This window comes from Ovis aries, chromosome 1 (assembly GCF_016772045.2).
Source record: "Ovis aries strain OAR_USU_Benz2616 breed Rambouillet chromosome 1, ARS-UI_Ramb_v3.0, whole genome shotgun sequence".
In the NCBI taxonomy this organism is placed as follows: domain Eukaryota; kingdom Metazoa; phylum Chordata; class Mammalia; order Artiodactyla; family Bovidae; genus Ovis; species Ovis aries.
In genome coordinates, this window is record NC_056054.1 from 33,219,752 (window position 1) to 33,235,507 (window position 15,756).

General features: G+C 38.6%; 1 protein-coding gene across 8 annotated transcripts in view; it reads right to left on the reverse strand.

The window, feature by feature from the left end:
• Positions 1 to 1,398: 1,398 nt before the first annotated feature.
• Positions 1,399 to 15,756, reverse strand: part of OMA1 (OMA1 zinc metallopeptidase) — a 62,207-nt gene continuing 47,849 nt past the window's right edge. For all 8 annotated transcript variants that reach the window (XM_012155936.4, XM_060409765.1, XM_004002018.5 and 5 more), the window contains one exon: positions 1,399 to 2,246. In XM_012155936.4, coding sequence (XP_012011326.1) covers positions 2,040 to 2,246 — 207 coding nt within the window. In that variant the 3' untranslated portion in view covers positions 1,399 to 2,039. The remainder of the gene's footprint in view (positions 2,247 to 15,756) is intronic.

The window sequence follows — 15,756 nt, forward strand, 5'->3', positions numbered from 1 at the left end:
ATAAGGAGTTCATGATCTGAGCCACAGTCAGCTCCTGGTCTTGTTTTTGTTGACTGTATAGAGCTTCTCCATCTTTGGCTGCAAGGAATATAATCAATCTGATTTTGGTGTTGACCATCTGGTGATGTCCATGTGTAGAGCCTTTTTTTGTGTTGTTGAAAGAGGGTGTTTGCTATGACCAGTGCATTCTCTTGGCAAAACTCTGTTAGTCTTTGCCCTGTTTCATTCTGCATTCCAATGCCAAATTTGCCTGTTACTCCAGGTGTTTCTTGACTTCCTACTTTTGCATTCCAGTCCCCTATAATGAAAAGGACATCTTTTGAGGGTGTTAGTTCTAAAAGGTCTTGAAGGTCTTCATAGAACTGTTCAACTTCAGCTTCTTCAGCGTTACTGGTCGGGGCATAGACTTGGATTACTGTGATATTGAATGGTTTGCCTTGGAGACGAACAGAGATCATTCTGTCGTTTTTGAGATTGCATCCAAGTACTGAATTTCGGACTCTTTCGTTTACCATGATGGCTACTCCATTTCTTCTGAGGGATTCCTGCCCGCAGTAGTAGATACAATGGTCATCTGAGTTAAATTCACCCATTTCAGTCCATTTTAGTTCACTGATTCCTAGCATGTCGACATTCACCCTTGCCATCTTGTTTGACCACTTCCAATTTGCCTTGATTCATGGACCTGACATTCCAGGTTTCTATGCAATATTGCTCTTTACAGCATCAGACCTTGCTTCTATCACCAGTCACATCCACAGCTGGGTATTGTTTTTGCTTTGGCTCCATCCCTTCATTCTTTCTGGAGTTATTTCTCCACTGATCTCCAGTAGCATACTGGGCACCTACTGACCTGGGGAGTTCCTCTTTCAGTATCCTATAATTTTGCCTTTTCATACAGTTCATGGGGTTCTCAAGGCAAGAATACTTAAGTGGTTTGCCATTCCCTTCTCCAGTGGATCACATTCTGTCAGACCTCTCCACCATGACTCGCCCATCTTGGATGGCCTGACAGGCATGGCCTGATTTCATTGAGTTAGACAAGGCTGTGGTCCTAGTGTGATTAGATTGACTGGTTTTCTGTGAGTATGGTTTCAGTGTGTCTGCCCTCTGTTGCCCTCTTGCAACACCTACCATCTTACTCGGGTTTCTCTTACCTTGGGCGTGGGGTATCTCTTCACGGCTGCTCCAGCAAAGCGCAGCCGCTGCTCCTTACTTTGGATGAGGGGTATCTCCTCATTCAAATCTACCCATAGATTTATAGTGTATTTGTATACCCTTTTCCATGTATCAAACATTACATAACATTTTTTTAAGGGCAATCAATGATATTAAACATCTGGAGATATTCAAGTAAGTTGAGACCACAATGCCTGAACAAAACAGTGAGCTAAGAAATCCATCTTCACCATTTCTTTAATATTTACCAAATTATCATCCAGCAGTTCCATTCACTGTCCATGAAAACCCTCCATCTATAGTCAGCTATCTTTAACAGTCAACCAAACTCCTGCGTTTGATAGCTAACCACCAAGATGATTTCTTAGTCTGTTTTATTTTCAGAAGTGAAAAAGTAGATCTAGTGCTGGCACCAATGACAAAGATACACAACAGGCTCAATATTCTGTGTTAGAAAGAGTTGATCAGTTAAATTATCTTCATACTGGTATCAGCCTGATTCAACTCCCTTAACATCTGAGTTACCACAAGGTAATTAAATGAAACGTCAGAGAAAATAAGAAATATAACTGCTAGTTCACTTTTGCGGATTAAAAAAATCAAGATTCAAAAAAAATGTGTAATACAAATTTATTCTGTGACATTTTCCTGATTAAAGATATTTTTAAATTTATTAAATATATCAATATTTCATGAAAAATAAATACCTAGTATAAGAATTTAGATAATACCTGTAATATACATGATTTGACCCTGAGTATCCATTTTTTTTCCTTTCAAACATCATTTTTAAAAAAATAACATGAAAATGATAAGGACTGCTGCATTCTTCATGTATCCTGTGTCTCATAAATTTTAATTCAGCTGCCAGTTCTTTTGTCCACTATACATGTTAATGGTATTTGCTTCTGGTTTTGGATGGGAAGAGCATCCATTTTCTGTTTAACAGTGATATTTAGGTCTTCTTTCTCTGCTTCAAGAAAATTCTTCATGCTGAGTTTGAATAGTAATCGAGGGTCTGGTCCCGAAAGTGGTGGGCAATTACAGGTCTCTCTAATTTTGAGAGCCTATAAAGAAAGAATACAATACAAAATATATACACACATATAAATTAATTAAAACAACGAAAAATAAGAATACATTCTGTATTTCTGCAATAAAGGAATCTTAAATACAACATGTAAAAGAGAACATATGTAAATTCATAGTAAATAGTCATATTTACGTGATTTATCCATACAATAAGGTATGTGCAAAGAACAACTGTATTTGCAATGACTGCCCACTGTCTTGTTGGGGATAAACAAGGCTTCTTGAAGGTATCTCTATGATTTGTCAAACTCAAGCCAATCCTGAGAATAATATTCCGATCAAAAAGATCTGAAGACTCAGAGACTTTTTTCAAGAGGAAAAAAAAAAAAAAGATGTGAACACACTGAAAGAAGATATACATAAGTGGGACAGTCTGGGGTGGAAATGATGCTAGTAACCTAGACAAGTAAGCAAATCAAAATCACAACACCTTTTAACTCCAGGGAAAATAAAATGCTGCAGGAAAAAGAAAAAGTAAGCATAGTATACAAATGGCTCAGCTGTGATTAGTGTTTACAATATTTTAAAAATCTATCTTTATCTAACCAAAAGGAGGAGAGCTATATTCATGCCTGTGTATGCACAGGATGTGACAGTGGTCAGAGAGACCTTAATTCTCATCCTCCATGGGGAGAAAAGAAACATATAATACCCAACACCAAAAAGTTAGGAAGTAGCCATATAAGCATGTTCCATGGACATGGTAGGAAATACTGAAAGAACCAATTTATAGAGTTGCAGTTACCCTTGAAACTAGAAGCATGATAGGGAGACTGTTGCTTCACACACTAGCCTCAGAGAACTAGTACCTACTTCTTTAAAGCAGGTATATGGAACATGAAACATGAAAACCAAAATAGAAATTTTTTAAGAGAAGAAAGTCTTGATTCTTAAGGGATTTTGAAAGAAACATATTTGAGGGAAAAAATTAGTCTTTTACCGCTTCTAAATCTTGGATAGTGGTGCACATTAAGGGAAGAGAAGCAGGGAAGGGGATTTGAGAATCCCTTAGAAGAATCCCTTAGAAGCAAGAATCCCTTAGAGGAAACAGAGTAGCCCTCATAGTCAATGAAAGAGTCTGAAATGCAGTACTTGGGTACAGTCTCAAAAATGACAGAATGATCTCTGTTCATTTCTAAGGCAAACCATTCAATATCACAGTAATCCAAGTCTATGCCCCAACCAGTAATGCTGAAGAAGCTGAAGTTGGACAGTTCTATGCAGACCTAACAGACCTAGAAATAACACCCCCAAAAGATGTCCTTTTCATTAAAGGGGACTGGAATGCAAAAGCAGAGGTCAAGAAATATCTGGAGTAACGGGCAAATTTGGCCTTGGAATACAAATGAAGCAGGGCAAAGACTAACAGAGTTTTGCCAAGAAAATGCACTGGTCATAGCAAACACCCTCTGCCAACACCACAAGAGATGACTCTACACATGGACATCACAAGATGGTCAATAATGAAATCAGATTGATTATATTCTTTGCAGCCAAAGATGGAGAAGCTCTGTACAGTCAGTAAAAACAAGACTGAGAGTTACCTGTGCCTCAGAACTCCTTATCGCAAAATTCAGACTTAAACTGAAGAAAGTAGGGAAAACCACTAGACCATTCAGGTATGACCTAAATCAAATCCATTCCGATTATACAGTGGAAGTGACAAAAGAGTCAATGGATTAGATCTGATAGACAGAGTGCCTGAAGAACTATGGACGGAGGTTCATGACATTGTACAGGAAGCAGTGATCAAGACCATCCCTAAGAAAAAGAAATACAAAAAGGCAAAATGGTTGTCTGAGGAGGCCTTACAAATAGCTGAGAAAAGGAGAGAAGCTAAAGGCAAAGGAGAAAAGGAAAGATATAACCATTTGAATGCAGAATTCCAAAGAATAGCAAGGAGAGATAAGAAAGCCTTCCTCAGTGACCAATGCAAAGAAACAGAAGAAAACAAAAAAATGAAAAAGACTAGAGATCTCTTCAAGAAAATAAGAGATACCAAGGGAACTTTTCATACAAAGATGGGCACAATAAAGGACAGAAATGATATGGACCTAACAGAAGCAGAAGATATTAACAAGAGATGGCAAGAATACACAGAAGAACTATACAAAAAAAGATCTTCATGACCCAGATAACCACAGTGGTGTGATCACTCACCTAGAGACAGACATCTTGGAATGTGAAGTCAAGTGGGCCTTACTTAGGAAGCATTACTACAAACAAAGCTAGTGGAGGTGATGGAATTCCAGTGGAGCTATTTCAAACCCTAAAAGATGATCCTGTGAAAGTGCTACACTCAATATGCCAGCAAATTTGGAAAACTCAGCAGTGGCCACAGGACTGGAAAAGGTTAGTTTTCATTCCAATCCCAAAGAAAGGCAATATCAAAGAATGCTCAAACTACTGCACAATTGCACTCATCTCACATGCTAGTAAAGTAATGCTCAAAATTCTCCAAGCCAGGCTTCAACAGTACGTGAACTGTGAATAACCAAATGTTCAAGCTGGTTTTAGAAAAGGCAGAGGAACCAGAGGTCAAATTGCCAACATCTGTTGGATCATAGAAAAAGCAAGAGAGTTCCAGAAAACCTTCTACTTCTGTTTTATTGACTGCAACAAAGCCTTTGACTGTGTGGATCACAAGAAACCAGAAAATTCTGAAAGAGTTGGGGATGCCAGACCACCTTACCTATCTCCTGAGAAATCTGCATGCAGGTCAAGAAGCAAGTTAGAACTGGATATGGAACAACAGACTGGTTCTAAATCAGGAAAGGAGTTCATCAAGGCTATATATCGTCACCCTGCTTATTTAACTTATATACAGAGTACATCAAGCGAAATGCTGGTCTGGATGAAGCGTAAGCTGGAATCAAGACTGCTGGGAGAAATACCAATAACCTCAGATATGCAGATGACACCACCCTTATGGCAGAAAGCGAAAAAGAACAAAAGAGCCTCTTGATGAAAGTGAAAGAGAGTGAAAAAGTTGGCTTAAAACTCAACATTCAGAAAACTAAGATCATGGCATCTACTCCCATCACTCCATGGCAAATAGATGGGGAAACAATGGAAATAGTGACAGACTTTCTTTTGGGGGGCTTCAAAATCACTGCAGATGGTGACGGCAGCCATGAAATTAAAAGATGATTGCTCCTTGGAAGAAAATTTATGACCAAGCTAGACAGAATATTAAAAAGCAGAGACATTACTTTGCCAACAAAGGTCTGTCTAGTCAAAGCTATGGTTTTTCCATATAAGAGTTGGACTATAAAAAAAAAAAGCTGAGTGCCAAAGAATTGATACTTTCGAACTGTGGTGCTGAAGACTCTTGAGAATCCCTTGGACTGCAAGGAGATCCAACCAGTCAATCCTAAATAAAATCAGTCCTGAATATTCATTGGAAGAATTGATGCTGAAGCTGAAACTCCAGTACTTTGGCCACCTGATGCAAAGAACTGACTCACTGGAAAAAACTCTGACACTGGGAAAGGGTGAAGGCAGGAGGAGAAGGGGACAATAGAAGATGAGGGCTGAATGGCACCTCCAACTCGAAGGACATGAGTTTGTGTAAGCTCCGGGAGTTGGTGATGGACAGGGAGGCCTAGCGTGCTGTAGTCCATGGGGTCGCTAAGGGTGGGACATGACTGAGAGACTGAACTGAACTGAACATTTCATTAGATCTCACTGATAAAATAATGACCTGGAGGGGTGGAGGGAAGACCTAGAGGACAGGACCTGAGGGAAGAAATAACTCAGGTATCCAGAAGAAGATAATTCCAAAATGCAGCAGTGAGTGCCAGAACCCGAGATGGGAGAGCCATGCTCCAGACAGTGAGGAAGCCAGGGCAGCTGCAGCAGAGTGGGTGCGCGGCAGGCGCAGGTCGTGCGGGATCTCACGGGTCAGGGAAGGGATCTGGGCCTTCCTCTGAATGCACCTGCTTCTGACATCTGTGGGGTCCATGGCAAGAATGCAAACGGAGGCTCAGACACCATATATTTAAATATCTAAAATGACTACACAAAAATGTTCTGTTCTACTCTGAGGAACAGACAATCAAAATGACGATGATGGCCAAACACAAAATTAGCATCCTTGAATTTCACTGTAAGGTTGCAGGGAGCCCACCCTGGCTGCTGCCACTGGCCTGCTGTCCACTCCCTTCTCCCACCACTGCCCACCTGGCACTACGAAGAACCTTGTGTGCACGTGTCCAAGGGAAGAGGTCCACACAGGCTCCGGAAACAGACTCCAAAGGATCTGGGTGAGGAATTCCATTATCCCAAATGATGACAGCATAGGTTCTTAAAAGGGACTATTCCCTTAGGTCTCACAGGAGAGGAGGGCATACAACCAGAGGCAAGTCAGAAAAGGGTCTTTTTAAATGGCTGAGGCCAGGGCAAGAGCTTGGGTCTAGGACTCTGACTCTGAATGAGGCTGTGAGTTACCAAAATAAAGAGGAAAAAGCACTGAAGTGAAATTCTTTGGTGACAGAGGTCTTGTCTGAATTTTCTTTGTATTTCACAATATGACAGAATGTGATATGTACTCAGCGTTAAGTAAATGTTTGTTAAACTGAACTGAAAAAAGAAAAACAATGTTTCCCAGCTACAGCACTAAAGTAAACAGAAATTCAGACCCTCAGCCAAATGGTGACCTACTGTCCAAACAAGGATACCTTTGAGAGTGAAAGGAAATGCTATTTAAGTAAGATTTACACCAAGACATCAGGCACAAACTGAGACTGTCCTGGCAAAACTGGGACATACCACTCTTGCTTTAACTCCTTTATAACCAGGCTGATGTTCCTTCCCAAGTGAGGAGCCATTCTGTCACAGCTGCTGCATCACACGCCCAAAGCCTTCCCAGGTGTCAGTAAAGGCCCTAGAGTGGGGCTCAGCAGCTAACAGGTGGTACAACTGAGTTTAACAATGAGAGATGTGAAAAAGCAAACAAAGAGAAGAGAATACCATCTCCAATAGTCTTTTATATTCAGTAAAAGCTCTTCTCTTTCCCTTACTCTACTCAATACTTTTGCCTTCAACAGAAACCTAGAACACAATATTGAGCCAGGTGCTAGGTACACTCGAATCAGAACAAACAGGCATGATCCCTGCCCTCAAGCAATTCACTTTGCATTTCCCCATTACTGGGCTTGTGAATAGTTTCCATAGTTTCGTTTTATGTGGCTTTTATAAGTTACCCTGCTATGAAAATCTTTGTTTAAAAAAAAAAAAAAAGATGTTATTTTCTAACCTCCAGTTGGGAAGGGAAATACCCCAAAATAAAATGATCTGATCAAAAGCATAAGCACAGAGTGTAATTTTTGTGATACAGGACCAGACTGCTTTCACCAGGGTTTATCACCTTATAATGTCATCAGCATACAATCATATCTGACCTAATCTATTTAAGAGTGCATGATTTCTATCTAGATAACCACATAATTTCAAACCTCAGAATTCTTAGAAATCATGCGTTAAATTTTACAGAGAAGCAAATTGAACCCTAGAGAGGAAACAAAACACTGCCTACTATTTGTTTACTTACTTGCAATTGCCAGAACTTGGAAGCAACCAGGATGTCCTTTGGTAGGTGAACAAGCAGACAACAGAATATTATTCAGCACCAATAAGAAAAATCTTCAAGCCATAAAAAGCCATAGAGAAACCTTAAATGTGTGTTTTTAAGAGGGGAAGAAAAAGCCAATCTGTAAAGGCTACATAGTGTGTGATTCCAGTTATATATGTGACATTCAGAAAAATGCAAAACTATGGAGACACTGAAAAGATCCTTGTTTGTTAGGGGGCAGAAGGGAGACAAGGATGAATAGAGCAAAGAGTATTTTTAGGGTAATGAAACCTACACTATGTAGTACTATAAGGATAAATACATGTCATTATACATTTGTCAAAACACCACCAAATGTACAACTAAGAGTGAACCCTAATGTAAACTGTGGACTTTGGCTATAATAATGGTGGCCATGTACGTTCATCTACTGTAACAAATGTACCACTCTGGTGCAGGATTTTGATAGAGGGGGAGGATGTGCCCACATGGAAGCTAGAGGTAGATGGGAAATTGTATCTTCCATTCAATTTTGTTATGAACCTAAGATGTGTCTTAAAAACAAAACTATCTTTTTCAAAAGCTGGCATGGAAGTAATCCAAGGTGGCACTAGTGGTAAAGAACCCGTTTGCCAATGCAGGAGACATAAGAGACGAGGTTTGATCCCTGGATTGGGAAGATCTCCTGGAGAAGGGCATGGCAACCCACTCCAATATTCTTGCCTGCAGAATCCCATGGACAGAGGCGCCTGGCAGGCTACAGTCTAAGGGGCCTCAAAGAGTCAGATATGACTGAAGCCACTTAGCACAGCACAGCACATGGAAAAGCAAAAAGGTTTAGAAAAAAAGAATTAGAACCCACTGTTGTTGTTTTGTTTTTTATACTTCTGCATTACATGTACTAATGGTTTTTCTTTCTTTTTTTTTTGCACATTATGTTTCCTGAGTAATCCTTTACTGAACAAAACGAACTTCAGCAACATCTGAGCTACATTTCCTTAACTGCTAGAAAAACTATATATACTTCATAAGGGTTTATATTAGTATTTCTTCACATGTCAACTGTTTTTCTCCTCTACCTATCAAGCAGAATCCTGTTACAGACCACATATATTTTCATCAAGTCTTCATCTGTTTTGCATAGTAAGATTTTTATCACATGTTGGTAAAACATTCTTTTTTTCACTTTCCTTTCCACATTTATTTTATTATGCTTTGTGGTATCAACACTTATTTTTTTTTATAAACTCAAATCTATCTTATTTAATATGCCTTCCTCTCTTGAAGTAAGCAATGCTTTCCTACTATGTAACTAGAATATGCTTTTTCCCTTACTTTGTTTTCTGTATTTAAACCCAAGCACTGCACATAATAGTACTTAATAAATGCATGCTGAATTTTAAACAAACATTTATAGAACACAAGCTATGAATAAATCATTATGATAAATGTCATAGGAAAAACATTCTTAAGAGTTTTTATAGCCTAAGAGAAAGCAGGAATGTAGTCACATAAGAATATACAGTTCTAAGAATCCCATGGAAGACCTAGCATTAAATATGGGATTAGCCAGCCTAAAGATTTCCACTAGGAGTGAAAGAAACCAACATTCACCATTCATTTTCTATGTGTCTTGCCCTGTGCCAGGTGTTTTATCTAAATTGGTGTTATGATAAGAACTACTTTGAAATCCTGGGCTCAGTGTTAAATACTTATCATTAAAGCATCTTATAGTGGAAAGAGGGAAGGAGAAAGTTTCCCTTTCTTAGGCCAAGAGAGAAGGAGGCATGATCTCCACACAAATACATAAAACATTCATTAAACATCCAGGAGAGACTGCTATCTCAGTTTCCTTCTCACATCTCTTTATGTCTCTTGTATTGGAAGGCAGGCTCTTTACTACTAGCACTACCTGGGAAGCCACCAGGGCTTCCCCGGTGGCTCAGATGACAAAGAATCCACCTCATGCCTGGGTTGAGAAGATCCTCTGGAGAAGAAGGGAATGGCTACCCACTGCAGTATTCTTGCCTGGAGAACCCCTTGGACAGAGGAGCCTGGTGGGCTGGAGTCCACAGGGTTGCAAAGAATTGGAACACAACTGGAGCAACTAAGCACGCACACAGTAAAGAAGAAAATAAACATTCATTTCTAAGCATTTAATTTATAATGTCCATTAAATCTTGTTTTTGTACTATTCAACTCGATTCTCTGTTAATTTCTTTACGTGATCTCTGGATTTCTAAGAAGAGCAGGGTGCAAGCTATAATCACAATCCTATATATTGCTAAATAGCAAGCTAAACTATATATTTTATCTAATTCTCAAGCATCAGTGGATTTGGAAAGTTCACTACTGCTACTGAGTACTTCACTGACACTTTGTTGTATGTGTTTCATTTATTAAGGGATCTTTCATCACAAAAGGGGTTTCCCAGGTAGTGCAGTGGTAGGGAATCTGTCTGTCAATGCAGGACACGTGGATTTGATCCCTGGGTCAGGAAGATCCCATGGAGTAGGAAAGTGCAACCCACCCCAGTATTCTTGCCTGGAAAATTCCATGGACAGCGGAGCCCGGTAGGCTACAATCTATGGAGTCAAAAAGAGTCAGACACGACTGAGTGAGCACACACCATCTTAAAAGCAAGACAAGTTGGTCTGGCTAGATGCCACAGCAAACTGTATTCACTCCACTGGCTTTTGTTTGGTTGGTTTTGTTCCATTCCCCTCTAAACTCTTACACTTCTCCAAAGTCTGAAAAGTAAGATCCAAAGTCTCTTTAAGTGTTTTTAAAATTTCTCTTTATACCATGGCATCTTGTAAAAGCCTGTCTTTGCAATGAAGGGCAAACATTTGATAAATGTATGTATCTAGGTCTGTTCACGTCAGGTTTCTCTTGCATGATGCTCTGGGATTCTTCTAAAAACTTATCCTGAGAAACGTTATCTAAATTAAAAATGTGACATAGAAACAAGTTAAAGAAATGTCTTTTGTCTTGTCGAAAGACAAAACAAATAACCCTTATCACTGTTATATGCAGCTTGGATTTCCTTGTGTCTTCAATACGCTTCCATTTTTAAACACCTTTTTTAGCTTCGGATGTTCTAATTTGGATGTGCTATGTATGTCGCTCTATCTCCGAGCATCAATAAGTCTTTGCTCTGGAGCATCAATTCTGCTCTTTGCAATAGCTGCTCTGCAGTATTCACAAGTGAAGAAACTTTTTGAAGTGGGTGTGTCTTACATTTGTAAAGTCATTCTTCCTTCTTCCTGTCACTTTCCATGTAGCTGAATCAGCCTTATCATGCAGCTTTACATGGTGCTGCCTCTGCATGTGCTCACTAGCTAAGTTGTGTCCAACTCTTTTGTGACCCCATGGACTGCAGCACTCCAGGCTCCTCTGTCCATGGGATTTCCCAGGCAAGAATACTGGAGTGAGTTGCCATTTCCTCCTCTAGGGGATCTTCCTGCCCCAGGGATCAAACCCAAGTCCTCTGCATTGGCAGGCAGACTATTTACCACTTGAGCCACCAGGGAAGCATCTCTGATGAAGTTAATTTTTTAAATTAGCTTGAGATTTGAGATTCTGTGTTTTTTTTTTTTTTAGTTTTTCTATTTAAAGCTTATCTTATTTGAGGAAAATGGGCATTTGGGGGGCTTTGGTTTTTGTCGTTAATGCTAGATTTAGTTGAGATGAAGATCTTCGTGGTATTATTAGTGGAGGACTCTCAGACACTACCTATGTATTAAATATCAATACAATTATCTGTGACCAACCTTCCTTTCAACTCTTATGTACTCATCATCATTGTGATTTAAAAGAAATAATTCTCTTATCTACGTCTTAAATCTACTCTTAAATAGGAGAAAAATGTGCCTGCAACATCTTTTGTTCCATGAGAGCTGACTTGGCTGTTCTGAGTTCCTTCTTCACTGTTCTACATAGGCAGATTCCTCCTAAAGACACACGGGGCTTACCTGCTGGCTCAGACAGTGAAGAAACTACCTGCAATGCAGGAGACCTGGGTTTGATCCCTAAGTTGGGAATAGGCCCTGGAGAAGGAAATGGCTACCTATCCACTCCTGTATTCTTGCCTGGAGAATTCCGTGGACAGAGGAGCCTGGTGGGCTCCAGTCCATAAAGTCGCAAAGAGTCGAACACGACTGAAGCGACTAACACTTTCACTTTCTGAAGACACCATCAGCTTAGCCTTTTGAGAGAGAGGAGGATATTTCTTCAATTAAAAACACTTCTCAGGTTGCTGAAGAACTGGATCTCTGGCAGAGTGCCATATCATCACCTCACAATCACTTGCTGGCTATGAGAGGGAAAACCATATTCCCAAAGGAGGGGTTATGGTATCACCCTCCAGACCCCCTGATCAAATGTAACATCACTGGACATGGAGCAGCCAGATTAAAAGACTCCTGATGTGAAGGCATATGAAGTATAACTGCACCACCTATAAACTATTCTTGCCAAAAGTTAACGGCCACCTATAAGCATACAGAGAAAGAAGCTGGTCAAGGCCACAAGGAAACAATCAGATAAATCTAGAATGTGGGTCTAAATTTATTCAACACATCAATAACATGTTTAAAAACAAACAAACCAAAGGGCAGGGAGACTGTTCTAAAATCACAGACTTAAGGGACAAAGCAGGGAAATGCTATATGGATTTGCTGAACCATGATTTGAATAAACTAATTATAGAACTATATTTGGGGGCCATATTTGAGTATATAAAGGATATTTAACTTTATTAAGGGGAAATTACTTAATTTTCTTAGCTATGATGATGGTGTGATTACAGAAGAAAACAGTACTACTTTCTAAAATGCACAGTGAAGTATTAGGAGGGAAAGCCCTCATGTTGTAAGTTTTGCATTAGAATACTTCAGGGTAAAGAAATAAGAGAAGGGGCAAATGAAGCAAATGTATAAAAAGTTACTACTACTGAATGTGAGTGAAAATGGGGGTTCATTAAATTATTTAAATTATTCTCTATCTTTATATATGTTTTAACATTTTTACCATCAAAAATAAAACTAAAAATCTTTTCTTTAAAAAAAAACCTTTTTTTTCTATCTTCACTTTTCCTTTGTCATTTTTACAATTCTATAACTTCAACCTTGATTTTGCATCAATATCTTTTAATTCTAAATGACTCATGAGAGGTTTAAATGTTTTTCCTGAAATATGAAAGCAGTCCCTTTACATCCTCTGAATTTCCAACTCTCTTCCTTAATTTCTGAAGGTAAGCATATACTTTTCAAAAGACCTGAAATTTTAGTATCAATAACCTCAGTGCTAAAACTCACTAGAAACAAACTTAAGAGAAAATAATGAGAATAAGAAGGTTACCACTTCAAGGAACAGGAAATACAACAGAAAACACAATACAATGTGTGGCTACTTAAAAATACCCAGAAAACTTGTTTTTTATTAGTCTGACAGGACGATCTGATCTGGGGTCTACTTGAAAGGTTAACAGAAGACAATAGGAAACAAAGAGAAAAACTGTGAAAGAATATGAAATGGGTAGTAAAAGATCATTTGGGGTCCTGCCAAGTGCATCCTTGGGTATTATCTCTGTCTTTCATAGCCTTAGAGCTATTTTACCACAGTGTAAGTTGTGGAAAACTTTAAACACTGTAAATGATACTTGTCCACAGAAAAGGAAATGAACTATATCTGGTATTACATATCAAGTAAAACAGCAATTACATATGCATAAAAAATTAACTAAGTTCAAAAGAGAAAAAGGAAAGAGAACAGGAAAAAAATTAACGCCAAAGAAGCCTCATGGTTAGGCTAAAAGCCTCCTTTGAAAATAGAAACCAAGACATTTCAAGGGGAAAAAAAAAAATCACCTCCATTTTTTTAAACACGTTTTTCTAGAAATATCATTACTTTTCTCCCCTTTCCTCCCAAAAGCAATTTTTTTCTAATAGCCCATTCATTTCAGCCTCAAGTAGATACACATCAAATGCACCATAATATTTTTTTAAGGTTTTAGACAATGGTACTGTCAGGCTTACTGGTTTTATATGATTCAGAGGCCAATTCAATTACAGTAGCTGCTATGATATTTGCCTTCTCCTCAACACTCTTCATGTCAGACAAAATGAAATTCTGTAAGGTGAACAGTATGTTTGTGTACATTGGCCAACAATGACATTTCACTTCAATGTTAAACACCCTCATATTTTCTCCTTATGAGACGTATAATATTAATGATTTATGCATTTACTTTGTCCAATTATAAATATGTAAGAATGATTTACACGTGAGTTAAAACCCCCAGCTTCCTGAAAGTTTAAAGAATCTGAAATAAAATGAGATTAAAATGAATGCATTTATGGTCTGCCACTGAGTGATTCTTGTACCTAAAAATTAAATCTAGTAAATTTGAAACTCAAGATTTAAAAAACAGTTTACAAATAAAGCTGACATTGAAAGTTCTAAGAGTATTAAAAAATAAATCCTTTTCAAAATTATAATAACGTAACCCCAGACAACTAGTAATTCCAAATTAAATGCTTTCCCTAGATACTCTATTATTCTCTCTCCCCTTCCCTATGCCAAGGAAAGGATGACAGAGAGTTGGTGAGAGAAGAAATATAAAAAAATTTAGTATAAATGCTTTCAGTTGTAAAATAAATCCTTCAAGTAAATTTCAACCCCAGGTTATTATACAGTTTTTCTTATTAACATCTATTCATATAGTATAATGATACTTACAGAAAAAAATTAAATAAGATATCTCTTTCAAGGACTATGTATGGTATATATAAATTTAAAATTTGAATATAATTTTAAAATTGTCATACTATTAAATAAACATCAACAGGTTGATATAACATCTGTTCTTCAATTTTTCACCCAAGTTGTTATGGTAACGGAATATGTGGGGTATGTGTTTCCTAAATTTAACTGATTATTTCAAGTAAATAAAATTATAACATACCGTATCATTAACTACAAATAATATCATTACTATAACTCTTTATTTATCCTTTTTAAATACTAGTGGATCACAGGACTATATTTAACTAAAGGCATTTACATATGCATTATCTAAGCATTCACATTTTTTAAAAAAGCAAGGATATTTTTTTCCAATTTGGAGGCTTGATTTAGAAACAAAACACAAAAAGGAACTGGCTTATTTTCTGAACAATATACTAAACTAAAACACTCCAAAATTACATGATTATACTGTTTTGTAGGAGCTGCAGATCACACTCTTTTCAAATACAACACAGATCCTGTTACTCCTCTAGTCCTCAGCTCAAAACACTCCACTGAGGCTCTCTTCAGTTATGTCTGACTCTGTGTGACCCTATTGACTGTAGCCCACCAGGCTCCTCAGTCCATGGAATTCTCCAGGCAAGAATACTGGAGTGTGTTGCTACGCCCTCCTCCAGGGGATCTTTCTGACCCAGGGATGGAACCCGAGTCCCCTACGACTCCTGCACTGCAGGCAGACTCTGTATCACTGAGCCACCAGGGAAGCCCCCACTGCTGCTCTATCTCTGAGCAAAACCTAGCCCCCCACCTTGTTTTTTTTGGTGGCCTATAAAACCTGCTTCTTCCACCTTCCCTCGTTTAACCCCAAACAGCTACACTGATTTCTTTGCTGGTCCTCAAACATAGCTGGCTCACTCCTGCGCAAGGACTTGTACTTACTATTCCCTCTGCCTGGACAGCTCCTCCTCCCAGGAAGCCACATGACTCACTCTTTCCCTTATTTCAAGTCTTCCTTCAAATACCTTCTTCCCAGTGAAAGCTTCTCTGACCCAACCCCATTTCACACAGCTGTTCCAGCAACCATGACTACCTCTGCTCACACATTACCTATCTGCTATGGAATGAACTGTGTCATCCGGGAATGCATATGTTGAGCCTCTAAT